The sequence below is a fragment of the Echiichthys vipera genome, assembly GCF_963691815.1.
Source record: "Echiichthys vipera genome assembly, chromosome: 1".
NCBI lineage: Eukaryota > Metazoa > Chordata > Actinopteri > Perciformes > Trachinidae > Echiichthys > Echiichthys vipera.
This window is the reverse complement of record NC_139826.1, coordinates 24793939-24812258: the sequence shown is the minus strand read 5'-3', so window position 1 is coordinate 24812258 and position 18320 is coordinate 24793939. Positions and strand designations below refer to the sequence as shown.

The following is an 18320-nucleotide window of genomic DNA, read 5'->3' as shown; positions in this document are numbered from 1 at the left end:
AACGTTCCCTTTTTGATTTTGCTCAAGATGGCTGCAGTGATTGATTATCCCTTTGAGAAAACAGACACACAGTTACATGGGGTGTATGGAGAATAATTTTACCCCAACTATGAATTTAAAAGGTAATGAAAAGACAATATGTCAAATAAATGATTATCATATGGTACTGCTCAGAGTAATTAGAGGCAGAAGACAGAAAACGAGGGAGAGAAAGGCAACAGGGGTCCACGGCAGTAAACAAACCAGGCCATGATTAAAAAAGAAAAAGAAAAAGGGAACTAAAACAGGAAATTGGATATTGAGATGAAAAAAGGATATTGTTAAATGGAAATTGAAACTCCTGAAATGGAAAGTGCTTGAAACATGTAATATGAAAAAGAAAAGTGTAAAGGCAAAATGACTATTAGGATATAACTGATGTTTCACTTTTCATTTTTAATTCTGGCAAAAATGATCCTCCATGGTGGTTTCATCCCTGTACACCTCGACTGTCACAGCTTTACTTTCATATTCTCTAGGACAAATAAATTCAACATAAACATTTACTGAAGGAAGACCTTATCAATGAGTTTTCTGTGCAGTTGTCTCACACTACACAGGTGTTCCTTCTTTCAACCAGTGTCTTCACTTGGTAATTAAGCCAACTGCCTCACAGAAGAAGACACTCAGCCAAATGAGCACCAACAAGGTCTACAGTGTAAACCTGTCCCTGATTTGGCATAAGTAAATGGTCTGCAACGGCATCAGAGTGTGGACCGGTAGAAGTGGGAGTAAAGCATCACTGAGTTCTGGCTCCTCGCCGTTTTCCCTCGTCCTGTAAGCCAGGGACCACCCACAGCTCCGTGCTCATACACACCTACTGAAGCGAGGCCCACTCAGCTCAGACATAAAGGGATGAACCTCTCTGACTAGTAAGCTATACTCAATAACGATTCGACCTGACTGCCTGCCATAGAATTTGGTGAAGACGCTACTAACACTTCAAAATAGCTCAGAAGCTAAAACATCAACACTTCACCCAGAGGACTGACAGGACATGATAGCTTACTTTCTGCTTAAACTCACAGCTTTCAAGGCTTGAACTCTGGGAGTTCAATATGTACGGAGACAATATGTTTTTTTCTTACGATCAAAAGTCTCAAATTCCACAATTAGTTTATGCAATTTAAATTTTTTTTTACTTGTACTTTACATGTGATAAAGGTTTCTAAACTGGCACTCTAACACCGCTGTCTTTCTTTATTCAAATTAGTGTTTAACACCCCTTACAGGCTAGCTGCCTAAAATACCAGCTTCCTGTTTCATGAGTAGCTTTAGGGTGAAAATGTGGTTAAGTTACTATCAAAGAAAAAGGTAAATATATGTTGAAGAATTCTCAGACCTGTTGGAAATAACCCACATATTTTAAAGCTCAGCACAGTAGTTTCAAGCTCCTTATTCATAAATACTAATTCATTTCTAGCTGACAATATAAAGGCAAAAGGACACATTCATTAGCGGTCGTAAACTCTTGTTGCAAAGCATATTATGTCCTACTCTATATTCTACAATGACAGTAAATGTATCTTGAGCAAGTGTAGCGGAAATACCCATTTAGCGTATGAATCTTGTTTTGTGCCATTATTAAAAAGTCCTTGAACATCTGAGTTCAATATTTCTAATTGTGACGTTAAAACTAAGACATTAGACATACAAGACATTGTATCTTTTAGTGTTTGATAATGTCAGTTTGTTTCTGCATCCATAAACAAGCCCATTTCACGGCAGACATTTTGACTTGTCATATAAGGAACAGCACAGGTTTAACTAATAACGTGATTAGTAAAGCTCAGTTAAATTTAGGTATGTCATCGGTCAAATGTAACGCAGTCATTGTTAGTCATTAATTGCACCTGTGCTTTCTCTACTTTGACACAATGTCTGCTGTTAAAAAGATGCAATAAGCTCAAATAGAGCAGCAATGACCAAACATCTCAACTTCTACATTTAAGTTATAGACATTTTCTGATGTTGTTTTTTGCCATCCTCATTTGCAGACATAGCAGTAAAAAAGATCCACATGTAAATATATGGTCAGTTATAATAATAAAAAACACGGATTGGGCCTTTAATCACAAACAACAGCCAGACCAATATCTATGTCTATATCTACAGCTAAGAGGAAGAAGCTTTGTCGGTCTCTGTTCGTCTCTATGTGCCCTGTGATAGACTGGCGTCCTGTCCAGGGTGTACCCCGCCTCACGCCCGATGTCAGCTGGGATCGGCTCCAGCCCCCCGCAACCCCGACAGGGACAAGCGGTTGAAGATTAATGAATGAAGCTCAAGATATGCGCTGCATCCTCAAAACCCTGAGGAATCTGTGATCAATCTTCAAACTGCATTTAAAATGTCTCCGATACAATGACAGGAGACCGTTTTATATGTCCATAAATAAACAACTGACTAAAAATATGAAAGACCACATTTATACATTTAAAGCCAACTTTCATGTCGTGCCATTCATCCTCATTTGTTTGCTGAGTAGGATTGGGGGAGAGAGGGTGCCTGGGAAATTCAAAAGGACATTTAGCATTTGAATAAGTGGAGCCTGTGTGCGAGTGTACTTCTGTCCATCAGCTGCCTGTGTTTCCTGTGTCTCCTGTGAAAGCTGCAGGGTCATGCATATGCTAATCAGGTCCTCGCTGTGCTGCCAAACACTGCGCTTAAAGAAAGTTTTAGTGGTTTCTTTGTGTTTCACTGTACATGAATCACAATTGCATCATATTAAAAATGAGGATTATACCTCGGTTCTGTCACATCACTAGAGAAAACCACCAGAGAGTTTCAATCATGGCAAGTATCTATCAACAGTTTTGTCAGAAAAGTTTGAAGCAAAGTTACATTAATTAATTCAAAATCATTAGGGCGTATAATTATTGAATAATGTGCAGTCATCTGTTCAGTGATTACATTAATTACTTGGTTCCTAATTACTATCCTTAGTATCTGTTGTTTAACATGGGTCTGAACTGCCTCTTCAGGTTTAAGATGTTTTTGTTTTGTTTATGATGCTCAAAACTCTCTTTCAGTTACAGCTGAAGCAAGCGTCTGTTTACAAAAAGTTCAAACTAAGTACAGTACTTTAGACACAAACTATTATTACCATTATTGATTCATACGTTGTTTATTCCTAATTAATGGATGAGTTGACAACAAAAAGCAGCAAATCCTAAAATTCAGAATCTGGAACCCCAGTGTTTTGCATTTATGCTTGAAAAATGAACAATCATCAAATTGATATTGATTGAATTGATTATCAAAATAGTTGCATGTTGATTTTCTGTCAATTGACTGGTTTGAACAACATTTTCTCTCAGCACTGGTATTCAAGTATTTGAAGTTGACTTAACTTTTCACATACATAGAGTACAGTTTTGCATTTGCATGTCCTACAAATCTACAGACGCATGAAAGATATCTGAAACACCCCTGTATCACCAAACGCATACAGTATTTTCATTTCATTGTGAAAACGAATATGAACTCTCTGTAAAGGACTGAAAAGCACTCCATCACAAGTAAAGATTAAGCGCTGTCACAATGAGACCCTTGAATGCTTCCAACACAGACTTCTAGATATACCTATAGCTGACATTTAGCTGACATAATCACATGTAGCCTGTAACAATGGAATTTCCACACCATTTCCTCTCTTCAACTAAAACTGAGAGTCTATAAGGGCAAGCCCCTAAACTCTTTCTACAGTAAACAGCAACAACGTGCCGTAAGTAGAACAGCTTTAGCGATGTTTGACCACAGAAACTCATTTTGTACTTCTGTGCAAACTTTCAACTGGTTACGCTTCGTCTAGTCAGAGAGAACTCAAAGAACCCTTATCACACACTTGATGGCATATTTATGATGAGAGAAGAAATATTTTTATAGAAAATTGGAAAGGTAATTTGAGGACATGATAATACAGCTATTTAGATCAAGAAGAGGGAAATATATCACATTTTTAGGGTTTTATTATTATTAATCTGGGAATTTATTATTTGACACTTTGGAAGGAAAAAGACACACATTACTTCGGTCCTGCACTCAACACAAATGAGCCTACCTACAGTATATTACAAATGTTGGGGTCAACACATACTTATAGAACTGCTGTTGAGTTTTTTTTTAACCTTGGATTGAGCATAAAGGGCTGAATGATTATCAAAGATGTTAGAACATATTAAAAGTGTTGGACCCTTTGCAGTCACTTTAAGACAGCCACTTTGCAAATAGGATATCCATCTTCAACAACAACTCCCTGGTCCAAGGGCAACAATGCAGAATCCAGGACACCATAGATATCGTAGCTTCTACAATTCTTCTGGTTATCAAACAACAACATAATATAACCGCAGATATGGCAACATTAATTAATCCTAAGATCCCTTATTAGATCTCTCTAAAGCTCAGAGGGGAAGCCGATCAATGGGACAAAAAAAATGTAACATCTATATTTATGTATTTATGTCTTGTGTCAAAAACAAACATGGTGTTCACTTGGCTGATAATTTTGGTATGCGAGTTGAATGATGAGCTGTCGACACAAAACAAGAAGTCGCCTTCTTCATTTTGCTGCGCCTCAATGACACCAAACCACATTTTGAAGATAACCAGTGTTTTATCTGTGCACGCTGACATTTTCTATATAATTGGCTCTCTTGAACATCTGTTAAAAGCTTTATTTAGTGTTGAGATGGCTTCAGTCTGTCTGGTCAACTCGATCTACCTTTGCTCAATTCAAAACCGAACAGTGCATGTTCTTGAACTTCTATACATTTTGGATATTTCAAGTAAATCTGATTGCAAATTGTAAAAAGGAACTTGAATTACAGGAAGTAAAAAAAACAGGAAGTATGGAGTTGAGTCTTTAAAAACTAAAGGGAATATTGGTTATTGCTTTAAGGAGAAAATGACTTTCTTTCATCTCTGATTCACTGCCTGCTGAGTCACAATGAATCACACAGCAAATAGAGATAAAACAGACTCTTCTCTATTAACTGCTGTTGTGAACAACAGTTGTAGTTTATTTTATTTATTCTTTTTATAAGACAAGTAAAACAAATCAGTAAAAATGGCTGAACTAATTGGATTGTTGTCAGAAACCAGAAGAGTACAGGAGCAGTGACCCGGTCAACGAGAGCTTATGCACAACAGGCTTAAGGCTCGTTCATGTTAGCACATTTATACTTTGCCTGACTCAAGCATCTCAACCGTCAGCATGAGTGAGTATTTTGTGATTTGTGAGATGAAACTATATTATGTCTTTGTATACCTGTTTGTTTCCTAGGCTATTATTTAGCTGGGGTGTTGCTGGGAAATCCTGACATTATTTGGTGGGGGAAATGTTGACATACACTCCAAAATGGCCTTTAAACACTATTATTCAGCAAACAACACGCTACCACTTCCACTGATATCTTGGGTCTATCATGACTCCCAGAGGAGACAAGACCCAAGAGTATTTATCATAATTTTTTCCTTGGTGGAAGCATCTTTAAGGCAAAACCATATTGGCCACACAACTCCAATGAACCCATCTGTCAGGTGCAGGAGGAGACAAGAAAATCTAATGCATTTCACTGACAAAAGTCTTTGGGTTGAAATCCTTAACATTTAAAATGAAAAAAACGAATGAAAGGCGCAGTTTATGGTAACATACCCTTCTGTCAGTTGTCATGACTACCTAACCAGCTTCGCAGAGTGACTTTGTTCCTGTTTTCGATTAGTTTGTCACTTGACTAACGCAGCTTGGTTGGGTGCATCTTGGATTCGATGTCTTTGTCATTACTCACAAGATGGTAAATACATGTGTAGTCTGCAGTGTGAGTTTCAAAGTTGGAAACACTAAACGATGTGTGAAGACCTACTGTCAGAACCGAAGTGTCTAATGTCACTGTAGCCTTTCCATCAGAAAATTCAAGTTGAGTCACCACAATCCTTAAACGAAAAAATACTATACCCAATTTATTCCTGAATGGTAGGAGGAATTAACATGGATATAATCCTCTATCACAGTATATATCATTTTATATCAGAATATCTATATTGTGGTAGAGTATAGGACAAACGTAGGATGAATTTATCCTATTTTATGTGCCAAGGTATTTAACTGAAGTGTAAAATTCTGGCACCGTGACAACCTTAATATTTTGTCATATGGCCCAGCCCTGGTATAGTAAATCTTCTGGACAGTCGAATGACAAATTTGTGGAAACCATGTATTTTTGTGTAATTCACTGAAATCAATACCTGACAAATAAAGAAAAAAAGAATTACATTGATTTAAAAATCATACTGCAGAACTGAAATTGCTAGCAGCTTTTAATACAATGTGTGGATCTTTTTCCTGATTCCTGCCTTTTTTTTTTACAAATCATACTAAAATCAAATATCGCCCACAACAGCCCGGTAAGCACGGCAATATTAAAAAGGGATAACTTCCACAGTATTAACTATACAAATAACTATAAATAGACACTTCTTGAGAGAAATATATTGTTGTAAGCTTAGCAGGGAAATATGAGAGAAAAACTGCACTGTTGCCATGCCATCATTTCCCACAGTTCATTCTCAGGGGCCCTCAGGCCACCATTTCACATGCAGATATATTTGCAAATCCTCTCTTTTTCAATCAGAACACATGCTCATGCAGGTGAAATCATGACGGGAAGATTCACAATCCCAGAATGAAACAGGATCCAGGTGTATCTGGGCCTATCGTACTCTTATTAGAGGTTCAAGCTATTTCTATAATTGTTTGTGAAGAAAAGCGTGTGTCATCTCAGGAGGTTACTGGCGAGGATGGTTGCATGCACAATGTGGATCTCTGGTGGATGCTGAGGATGTCAGGGGTGGATGGTACATTTATGCCTTAGGGCAGGGGTCTTTTAGGGGACATTTAGCTGAAAGAGAGATGGAGCAGGAGCCCCCCCTACTACATATATATTAATTTGGGCCTACAATAACATGTAGGGCGGCCTAAAGCCTATACACATACATTTCTATGGTGCACACAATACTTGGGTACATTAGTAGCTACCTTACTTAGGTTCAATTAAAAGTTGTTGTTGTTGTTTTTACTTGAATATGCCAATTTATCTTTGATAATAATCATATGTTCGATTCATACTGATTATTTAATTTATTTGTTTATATTTTCAGACATCCTTTATTTTATTTTTTTAAACAACAACAACAAAAACAACAACTCTAAAACATTTATCAAACAATAATTTGGTGGCCCCTTGCAGTTACACTGAGGACCCCCACCCCTTGTTGAAGACCCCTGCTTTGGGGCGTCTATTAATCCGCCCATATGTGTTTGATACCCGGTGACAGCTAGTAGAGCCACTGTGACAACATCTTCGGTTTAACAACAATATATCGACTTCAGTATTATGAAACCATCATCAAACAACACCGAGTCTGAATTAACTGTAAGAATTACATATGTATCACTGCGCAGGACAAACATAAAATCATTTTTGAAATAAAAACTATAAAAACAGGAGATCATTTATCGACGACCTAAGAATTTGAATTCATGTCACTGCGTTGAGGAGACACAGCAGTAATCCTCTCATCGCTGCTCACTGACAGACAAACAGGCGGAGGGAAGATGAGCTAGGCCTGACGTTATGTCCGCTGTGTTCACTTTAATAACAACCTACATTATTTCAGTAAATAACCGACATGCACGTTAACGAACAGTAAATGTTAATAATAACGGCGGTGTGTTGTTCAAACACCCCTCATTTCCTTCCTTATTCGCTACAGCATCAGCCCCGACATTTACCCCCGGTGGCTAATGTGCTTACCGGACAGTTCGTCGGGTTCCAGTCCGCTTTCGGTGTCGAGCCCGCAGATCACGAAATAATCTGCGAACCGGCAGGAACCGGAGCTGAAGCCGGTGGTCATTTTGAGACTGGTCCGGTGGTTCCCTTATCCCCCCAACAGGGAGCATATTAAAGGGACTCGGAGCGGTGATTTCTCTCTGCCATCACAGATGCTACTGTTACTGCGAAGCTCGGCACCCAGTAACCGTCACTGAGCTAACGGCAACGGTCATCACGCATCCGGCCGCGACCCTTCACAATAAAACGTCCTTCCACGTTTAAACCATAGACTGTATTAAAAAAGAGATTCAGATTTAGATTTAAACCGGCAAGAAACCTTGCCTAAGAAGGTGTATTATCTGAATTAATTTAGGTTAAAAATGCTTCTCTTTTGACTGCACCTTGCCTAAGATAATGATTTATTTTAATTAATTAAAAAAAAATGACACATCCTGCACCTATATCCAGCTCTCTGTAGTTTGTCTTATTTGAAGCTAATGTACTTACTTAATTCTAGCTTTTCTGGGTTTGTACCCTCATGGTTGAATGCACTTATTGGAAGCCACTTTGAATAAAAGCGTCAGCTAAATGTAAAGTAATGCAAAGAAACTTTAATTTTGCACAAACCACCAAAAATGCTGTTGTTGGACGGTCTGTCTCTTCTATCACCATGAGTCATTAAATATGCAGTGTTTTATTTGTATGCAGCTTTTAAAAACACAATCAATTACATAAATGAATACAAAAAACTAATAATATATGAATATGTATTAATAAAAAATAAATCTGTATACATATCTAGTATAAAGAAAAAAAGTCAGTTCAGTCATAGGCTACCATGCAATAGTGACGTTAGGACGGTGTTGAATTATATTTGTCAACATAATCTTCCAGTTTTATACTTAATCTAAACATTACCATCTTATCTGCAGTGGTACTGCAGGCCTGTAAATTCTTCCATAGTTGTACAATTTAAATTTTGAGCACTACATGTGTATTATTCTCGTTTTCTTCTTTCATTAATGCACATCTCATGTCAAATCAGTCCTCCTAGAGTGTTTTTGTAGCCATGTAGGTCAATTCACTACTGAATTATTATTCCATCAAATTTTTGCTCAATGTTTTATCTTGAAGGAAGTGTTTAGTACATCCGGTGTTATTCTAGTTCTTTCTGGCTTTTCTATGGGCTTTACACATCCATAGAAATCCGAGCGTTGCAGTCGAAATGCATTGTGGTCCAACAACAGCACAACAGCTGTAATCATCTGCAGAAAGTAAGAGTAGGATGATTTCCTACTGAATCTGAGAAAAATCCCCTGCTCAGCAGCTAGTGCATTTGTGGTTATGGAGCATTGGGTGTAATAGTTGAATGATAAATACAGAGAATTGTTCAATTGAATTTCCAGTTAAAAAACAACAATAAATAATTGTACTATCACAAAGCGGGGTTTATATTACACTATTAGTCAATCTATTTAACCAGCATTTATCAAAGTAAGGCCATGCAATTGCATGTCAGAAGAAAATAAATCCCATTAGTTTGGCCATTTATTTTAATGTTTCATTTTACTACTGAATTAAATGTAATATCCCCCAGATAAATACGTTTTGCCACACACTGCAGTACATACCACAGTATGTTATCCCAACAGACCACTGCACGGCAGGTATGTCACAATATCACCACCTGGTGGCACTAAACCTCCTGTTGTTCTGGTTAACCTGTCCGTGTACACTACAGTGTAACGTTTGTTTGTGGTTTAATGAACACACTGAAATGTTAGTGTCAATGATTTGGTTCGAGACAAATGTTTTTGTTAATGTGTCACTGAAGTTTGCTCCATGTTCTGTGGTCAAAAGATAGCCCAGTCTATTAACAAGCTTAACACATAATTGCTGGGAAACAACAAGTTAAAATAATCTCAAGGATTGCGTGTATACTGTAGTTTCACTGCTGCAGCGTGATCAAGCATTACAGGTAACTCTCAGAACTCAACCATACTCTGTAAAGATAATTTTAATGATTCAATAAATATATAAAAAGAAACATATTGGATAAGATAGGGCAGGAATGGATAATCTGTAAACACTTCATACTGCAATATATCACCGCTCAGTACAAAATAATACTGCTTTTGAAATGAAATGTTAACAGAGGGTTACACAAGGATGATCTCAATACCGCTTTGATAGGGTAATTGGACAAAAACAGCAATCATATATCCAATTTGAGTATAAGTGTAGCATGAAGTTTTAGAATAGGTTTGGGGTTTAAATATTGTAGAAAATAGAGAATATAAAACAATTGAAATTATCAGCTTTCATGTCTTGGCAACTTTATCATTATGGAGAAATGTTAATCAAGCTTCTATTTAAATATTAAGATAAAAAATAAGATTTTAGGAGCAATTTATAGCATCTACTGTACCACTTGATTTAACTACCTTAGTGAAGATACATTTTTCAAGACAATGCTCCTCAGTTGTTCAAATGCAGCTCTCTCATAAACCAGTGAGAAGCATAAAAATAACCCAACCCTCTTTGAAAGATGTAGCACCATGCTACAAAAAGTATTAAAGCAGAAAATGCTAACACAAGTATCCCCATACAGTAGACCCATTTCACATACATTGATGCTTATGTAGTGATTTCCAGTCTGGGTTTTGGAAGTTAATGATCTTACAGTAGTACACAATAAATGTTCTGAATAATAAGACATTCAGTAAAAACAGGAAATCTCATAACATCAAAGCAACTGCATCTATTAATGTGACATTTGTGACATTCAAAACACTAAAACAAAAATCAGACATCATAATACATTTCTCCTGGCGAAGTATGGAAGCGGTAAAAAGCAAGGTTAGGCTTGAATAGCTCAGCCCATTGGCAGTCTCAATGAGGGCACTGGCGTATCAACCATGTTTGGATTCTACACAAAACTTGAGAACCCGTCACACCCTGGATTTCTTTTAATTTACAAACTAAGATGATTGTGGCTGGCTGGGTTGCTTACATCTGACCACAAATAAATTAGTTATGCTGAAATAATCTATGTTTTCTTATTAATTATTTGAACTGTGAAATTCTTGGGGTTCAGCATTTTGCAATTTGGATGTCCTCTGAGGAAAAATGACACCAGGTTAGTATATTCTTTAAAAGTTACAGTGGCTTCAAATATGAACAGAAATGGGTGAAAATGTGCGGCAGTGGATCCAGGCACCTTTCAAGGAAGAACATGGGAACTTGCACACATGTCAGCAGAAGTATCACTTACTAAGATCAGTCATTACATTTTTTTTTCTCCACATTTTCATTATTTTTCTCACACTGCATATGTTTGCCAAGGCAAGCACCAGGTATCAAAGCTTACAGTGACAGTTATTGCTGTGGTGGTACACTTAGCATGTCAAAATAAATATTAAAACAGGAGTGGAAGTTAAAGGTGCTACAAACAGGATGTAGACATTGATATGCTACTGCCAAAGCTAATGTTATAGTAAAAGTTGTTTCAGTCGTTAAAAAAACAGCCTTAACAAGGTAATGATGACAATGTTTTAGCAGTTTCTAACATGAAAAGAGGATCAGAATGATGAGTTTTACTCCAACATCCTACATGTAGCACCTTTAATTTTGTGGCAACTAGAATCATAAAATAATGAGTGCCCTAAATAAAAACAAACAAAAAAGTCTCTTATTTACAAGATGTGCCACAATCAACATTATAATTCACAGAAACCAAAAAACTTGTGCAAGCGGCGGCCAGTTTACACTTAACATCAGGAACCGCCCACCACTGCATGCATTTTGTGATCAATGAGCGCATGTTGTGCCAGTGATCAGAGATCCTCCCAACAGCAGCTGTGGATAAGACTGAGGCAGAGCAACTTGAGTGACAGCTGCACGTTCCTGAGCCGAGGGGAAGGGGAATGCCGGGATCAGCCAGCAGATGAGGCGTTGAATGCTCTACTCCAGTTTCTTCTGTAGCTTTTTCTGGAAGCAAACAGGCAAGATCGAGAGCACAGCGAGTACACCGAGCACAGCCAGAGAGTTCCAGGACACGGCCTCGCCAGCTGTGGTCAGTTTGTACAGTGTCGTACCCGCGTTGATTGCTACAAAGGATGGCGGTGCCACTCCTGGGAATCAGCCATATTGAATGCAGGTGAGTGAGTGACGACAATTAATACCAGAAAATAAAGTAGAGACAGTGAGAAGGTACAGGCTCTTACCGAGAAAGGTACCGATGAAGAAAACTCCCAAAGGCACATTGATGACAGGTGAGGTGATGTTGATGAACCAGTTGGGAAGAAAGGGGGTTATCCTCAGGAAGATGATGTAATTGATTAAATGGTCTCTATGTTTGTCAACCTGCCAGCAAAAAGTCATGAGCAGAATGTTTAGTCATAAGTCATAAGTCATAGGCAATGAATTACCAGTAAATCATATCTGTGAAGTTTACAATATTGAGTTGATATTGACAGTATCAGTACCTCTGTAGTTATGGTAATTTCAATAACAGTTACAATAACAGTATTCATTTTTGGTAAAACAAACTTAAGCATCCAGACCTCACTTAAAGCTAAAATTACAGCATTATTTAGTATTATTTAGCATTATTTAAGTATTTTCTGCAGAGTCATTGTTTTAGACTGCATTAAATTGCACAGTTGCAGGAGTTTAAGCGAGATACGATTTGTGAGGCTGAAGAGTTGTGCTTTACAAAATGGTTATTGTATACAAGTACACAAAAGGAAAAATATTCAAACGTCTCAAAGAGAAAATTGCAATTATCCCTTCTATTCACGGCACATTTTCAGTTAAGGCTTTTACCTGCTGGGACCATTTCTGTGCTCTCTCTGTGAGATATTTGTAGACCATGGGTCTGCCCACCAGATATGATAGCATGTAGCAAAAGGAAGCACCAAGACCAGAGCACTGCCAACAGATAAAGCACAGAGCAAGAAAATGGTTACTCTCTCTCATACATAGAGATGCCAAAAAAAGCTGCAACAGTTAGCCCACTAATTGATTAGTAGATTGACTAAAAAAATAATCCCCAAACATTCTGATAATCAATTTTTGTGCAAAAGTGGAGATTTCCTGCTTATCTTAGTTCTATATCATATTAAACTGAATATCTGGGTTTTGGACTGCTAAACAACACATTTAAAAACATCACCTTGGACTTTGAGAAATGAGATACACATCAGTAACTTCCCTAAACAGAAGATTTAGGTTCTCCAAATACACATAAAGAACACATCCAATTATTATCTGCATCTTCATGACTGGCTTTTTAGCAGCAGCGGTGTTGCCCACTGCTGCCCTTCAAGGTTGTCGCAGCAAAAACATCACATTTTAGCAACGCTCAAAAACAAAGAGCAGGAACATCTTCAGCACTCTGTGTTTTTAACCAACAGTAAATGATACAGGAACAAAACATTTCAGAAGAAAAAAAAAAAAGAGTGGCCACAACTGACTATGATGAAACGCATGTCTGTCTGTTGCTCTTCCTGAGGTTTCTGCCATTTAGTTTTTCTACCTGTTAAAAGGGGTCTTATGGGGAGTTTTTCCTGATCTAGATTGAGGGTATAAGCATAGAGGGTGTTGTATGCTATTCAGATTATAAAGACCCTTAAGGCAAATTTATGATATTGGGTGATATACTGTAGATCATATTGACTTTTCCTAAAAAATACAAGCAATGCAATACAATACGTTTGTTTTCAATCACACATTTCATGTTGTCCCTCCTTACTCACCAAGCAGACTAAGAAAAGAGCCAAGGGGAAAGGGTAAAGATATCCAGACAGGATGCTGAGGAAGATAGACCCAGGGATTGCAAATGTCTGGAGGCTGACAAAAGCGTCAAGGTAAACAACGTTGGAAAAAAAACATACCATTAACACTCAGGCATACACATGGTAACACAAATACATTAACAATAACGCATATTCATCTAAGGGTCTTTCTGTAGAATCTTTGATACTCTCCATGGGATAATTAAATCCAGCTAGTTCTACACCACATTCGTTCTCCTATTGTCAGTCCTGGAGAAGTCGATTAAACTGATAAGCGATGGCTTGTAGCCATACTTTGACTGTCTTGAGTTGTTTGTGTCTGACACTCACGTAAAGAATGACTGAGATTTTTTTCAACTGATGCCGAGCAGTTTCAGATGGAGAAAAACGCTGCTTGAGAGGTTTTGCAACCCCGAACATGGCAATTCAGTACTTTATAAGGACTTCCTGGCAGCAGACTTCATCAAGGAAGCAACTGAAGTCAAGATAGATAAATTCTTCAAGGATACAAAACGTATGTCGCAAAGTAAGCCACCAACACTTGGGAGTAGTATGTGTCTTTGTATTTGGACAGCACAGTTCCCAAAGCTTTGGCATCATCCATGTCTTTAGGGATCTTGATTTTCTCCATTTCATCACTGAAAAAAAAAAATTGTAATCTTCAGTCATACGGATTTTATACAAAAAGTCTCATTTACTGAACAGAAAACTGCTTTCACTTTAATGGTGTGCTACATTCCTGCTAATGTACACATCTTTGCATCTAAATAAGACTTATAATAATAATGTTCTTCTTCACCTGAATTCAGTGCATCTCCTAGAAGCAATACATGAATAAAATTGTACCCAAAAGGGACCAGCCATCTGCTCCAGACCTTTGATTTTTGTTTTGACCGTCTGCTCTTTGTTGTTAATGACTCTTCTACTCTGGACTGCAGCCGCAACCTTCAGGAAAGACACAGGCTGCAGCACGCATGGCAGTTCCCCAAAAGTGGAGCCGAAACATCTCAATCGCCCCTATGGTCGCTAGCATGCATTTTAAATATCAATATCGTGTTCATGTTTATTTAATTGTGGGAAGCCAAAATGGTAATCATGATTACTATTCGATTAACTCTGCAGTCCTAGCTCATACTGAAACAAATAAACCCCAAATCCACTGCAGTATGTGCAAATCCTGTGTTACCTCAAAAACCCATAAAACTTTGTTTTTATGAATACAAAATAAATTTAATTTCCAGGGGTGAACAATGTTTAACAACCCACAAAGCAACTTACTCAGGAAGCTCTGGGAAGTTCCTGTAGACCAGGTACATGACTGCGGCAGAGCAGGTGAAGATAGACACCAGAATCAGGAGAGACATGCGTGCTGAGCCCCCTTCAGTATGCTGAGCCTCTGTGGGGGAAAGAGAATACATTGTTTACCAAATATTTAAAGAGGTTACTATTAACACAAACAAACTAGCTACCAGGAGCCTTGTGTAATTTTCCAATGAGTTTTGCATCACTTGTTCAAGCCCCTACAGGGAGCTCAGTCTTCCCCTTGTGACCGGCTCCAAAACAGCAAGAGTGTCTGTCATCTCATTCATTAAGAACTTTATGGAAAGGGACAACTGTAACCCTGGTTAATTTCAGGTGTCAGAAAGAGATTTCATGCTATAGCAAATTAGGGAATATAGTTGTTGTTTCTTTAACCAACTACAGAACTCAGGAGACAATGTAACTGAGAGGTGAACCGGGGAGACAGAGGCAAATAACAAATAGAAAATTAACAGTAATTGTCACTTAGTGAAATTAGGTTCACATATTTACACATATCTGCAAACAAGACATAGGCCTACACATTCCTTCTATATAAAAGGGGAAACATTTATTAATATTGAAATAAATTCCTCTGCCATGACTTAGTAGAGTCAGATCAAAAGAAACTTTAATACCCTAACATATACTCAGTTGCCAGTTTTTAGTACACTAAAAACAATGAACCTACGTTCATGAAGCATATAATGTTAACATAGTCTACTTTCATTGATATAACTGGGGTTGATAAAATATTAGTAATACGTATGTTAGGATCCAAATAATTTAAGCACATTTTTGTGTCATTACATTTACATCCAGATAACACTTCAAAGTAGGAACAACACTTCTGCAATTCATGTAATCAATTAAAAGGTCTTTTTCGAATTAGCTCCACCTCGACCAACTACAACAGTAAAATGTTTCTTACACATTAATGCATCAGTAGTGATAATGATGTAATACAGATTAGCATAACAATCAAAGAGGCATTTTGTCAGCATTGAGCACATTCATTTATAATACTTTCAGTAAGCTGATTATACATACTTTAATAACAGTAACAGTTTCAATGCAAGTCATAGCAGTGGTTTACAGTATTGTATTGTTACTTTTATCTGAGTAGAGGATCTTAATACACCCTCAGCACTGATCGTTGGACATTCTTGTTAATGAAACAACACAGCCAGCGGCGCCACTCGCCAAGAGGGAGCGCAGGCAACTAATGTACTGAGATTCCCAGGCCAGAAGGGGCCCCCGAGGGCTGACAAATTTTGAACTAATGTAACTGTACCACTAGTTGGAGGCTGTTCACTGGTATTATCCCTATCCGGACAGATCCAGTATAAGCAATACTTAGTGTAACACTTCTAAGACTCTCCAAGTGAAATTTCATATTTGTACATGGGCATTTACAAGCTAAAACAGTAAACAAAAGTGACGTTGATGAGAGAAAGCAGTGAGAGCAGTTGGGCTCAGGTGATGGTTTACATATAAATGGAAATTAAGAAGACTTTGCCATATATTTAGGATCAGTCAAAGCATGTTATTTTATTCTGAAGGACTAAAGTGTTAAAGCTATTAAAGATGATTTGACAGCATTGATACCAGCAGCGGCCAGTGTTTACAGCAAGGAGATCGGGGTGTCAGACTAGGGCCGAGAGTATACACAAGGCTAATTCACCGGTCCTTTTGACGACTACAAAGCTAAATTAGGCCCTTAAGACGATATATGGTTACAAAGATGAGGAGTTAGACTTTAGTTTAACAACATTAAATTCACATAAACATTACACCACTCACTCACTCTCAAGTTACATTTGTAGGTTATTTAGTTTAGCCAAAACCTGTCTGACCTGTGTCACAGATCCATTACAGCAGTGACAATGACAAAGTTTGCGATGACAGTAGACCTGACCTCCCTAAAGGGGGCCCAACCTGACTCTACCCACTCCCGTTGCAAGTGACGTGAATGATTCAATTTAAACAAGGGGCCCCCTGTGAGTTTTTGCCTGGGGCCCAAACAGACTCTAGAATCGCCTCGGATACATAGCTTAGCTAACGTTAATAACAAATAATTTGCTTTCGTTCTCACATTCACGGTAGCTAAATAACTCACCGATGTTACCATAACAACGCTCATTAACAGGGGCTGCGGTGTTTTAACGTTACCCCAACACAATGGGGATATGTTCTTCCCAAGCTAAAGCTAACTTAGCCGGCTGAGTTACAACGACCATCTTACGGCTGTTCGCTGCTGCTCTACAATGACGCTGCCAAGTCGTTATATTGCTCAATCCATTTGCATCTACCGAAAAGTATTTAATTTCCTCTGCTTTGCTCTATATTCACGTTAACAGTTAGCCGCCACAGCCAGAAGAACCCACCTTTCAGTAGTTGAGAGTCGTTCGCCTTCACCTCCTCCTGTGCCGAGGACAAACCGTCGTCCTCCCGTCTTTCTCTTCGCTTTTTGGCCATTTTTACTGCGATAACGTTGAGGTCAGCTAAGGTACCGATGCGTGTATAGCAACAGCCCGGCGGGTGGAGTGACACCAGTGTGATGACAGCCTGCTGACACGTTACACAGACTGACCTTTTACCTTTCATACACAGCAGCAAACTCTGTGCCATCCACAACAGCGCCCCCAACAGCAACAGTGTCTCCGTGGCAACATGGAGTCCATTATTAACTGTTATCTGGACAGTGACGCGTACAATCTGTTAACTTTGATTTAATTTAAATGTATTTCAAACATGAAAACAGAAATTATCATACAGAAAATAATAATGTAACACAACTAGAATAACAAATATTTGATTTTTGGCATGTCCGAAAAGGAGTGAGAAGAAGTATACACTTATTGTTAGTAAATACAGTTTCCTCTGTCATACATTTTTTAGTATTATTATTATTTTGCCCCAAACTCAATATTTTAACTGTACTAAAGTATCTTTACAATTTATTTATAATATATTCCTATCAAATATATATTATAAATTCTTGCTTATTTATTTTATTTAATCAAAAATTAAAAACGTATTGATAGATTTTAGTATCCAAAATATAAATTAATTTAGAATTTAAAAATAAATAAATGAGTAATAACAAAAAAATAAGTAAACTAGAATGAAAAGGGGAAATAAAGAAAGAATAAATAGCAATCTAGATAAATAAATAGAAATAAACGATAATCAAACCCCTTAATTCCTGTATCCTGTGAGAATAATTTTCTCATATCTCGCTTTGAACTGTTTTATTGCTTTTACTCTGTAACTTAGTACCATATAGGTCAGTAGGCTACATTGCATTTAATATTTTGGGACCTATTTAATTTACTATCTATATTAACGA

The 18320-nt window shown here is 37.7% G+C and overlaps 2 protein-coding genes across 5 annotated transcripts in view; both read right to left on the bottom strand.

The window, feature by feature from the left end:
• Window positions 1-8055, bottom strand: part of dennd5a (DENN/MADD domain containing 5A) — a 35449-nt gene extending 27394 nt beyond the window's left edge. For all 4 annotated transcript variants that reach the window (XM_083914926.1, XM_083914928.1, XM_083914927.1 and 1 more), the window contains exon 1: window positions 7854-8055. In XM_083914926.1, coding sequence (XP_083771052.1) covers window positions 7854-7953 — 100 coding nt within the window. In that variant the 5' untranslated portion in view covers window positions 7954-8055. The remainder of the gene's footprint in view (window positions 1-7853) is intronic.
• A 1887-nt stretch (window positions 8056-9942) lies between these two features.
• tmem41b (transmembrane protein 41B) lies at window positions 9943-17502 on the bottom strand. Its single transcript, XM_083918671.1, has 7 exons — window positions 17356-17502; window positions 14948-15065; window positions 14179-14307; window positions 13631-13724; window positions 12699-12803; window positions 12098-12236; window positions 9943-12004 (listed from the first exon to the last, which is right to left on the bottom strand). The coding sequence occupies exons 1-7, from the start codon at window positions 17444-17446 to the stop codon at window positions 11835-11837; spliced, it is 846 nt and encodes a 281-aa protein (XP_083774797.1). The 5' UTR covers window positions 17447-17502; the 3' UTR covers window positions 9943-11834.
• Between the last annotated feature and the right edge of the window lie 818 nt (window positions 17503-18320).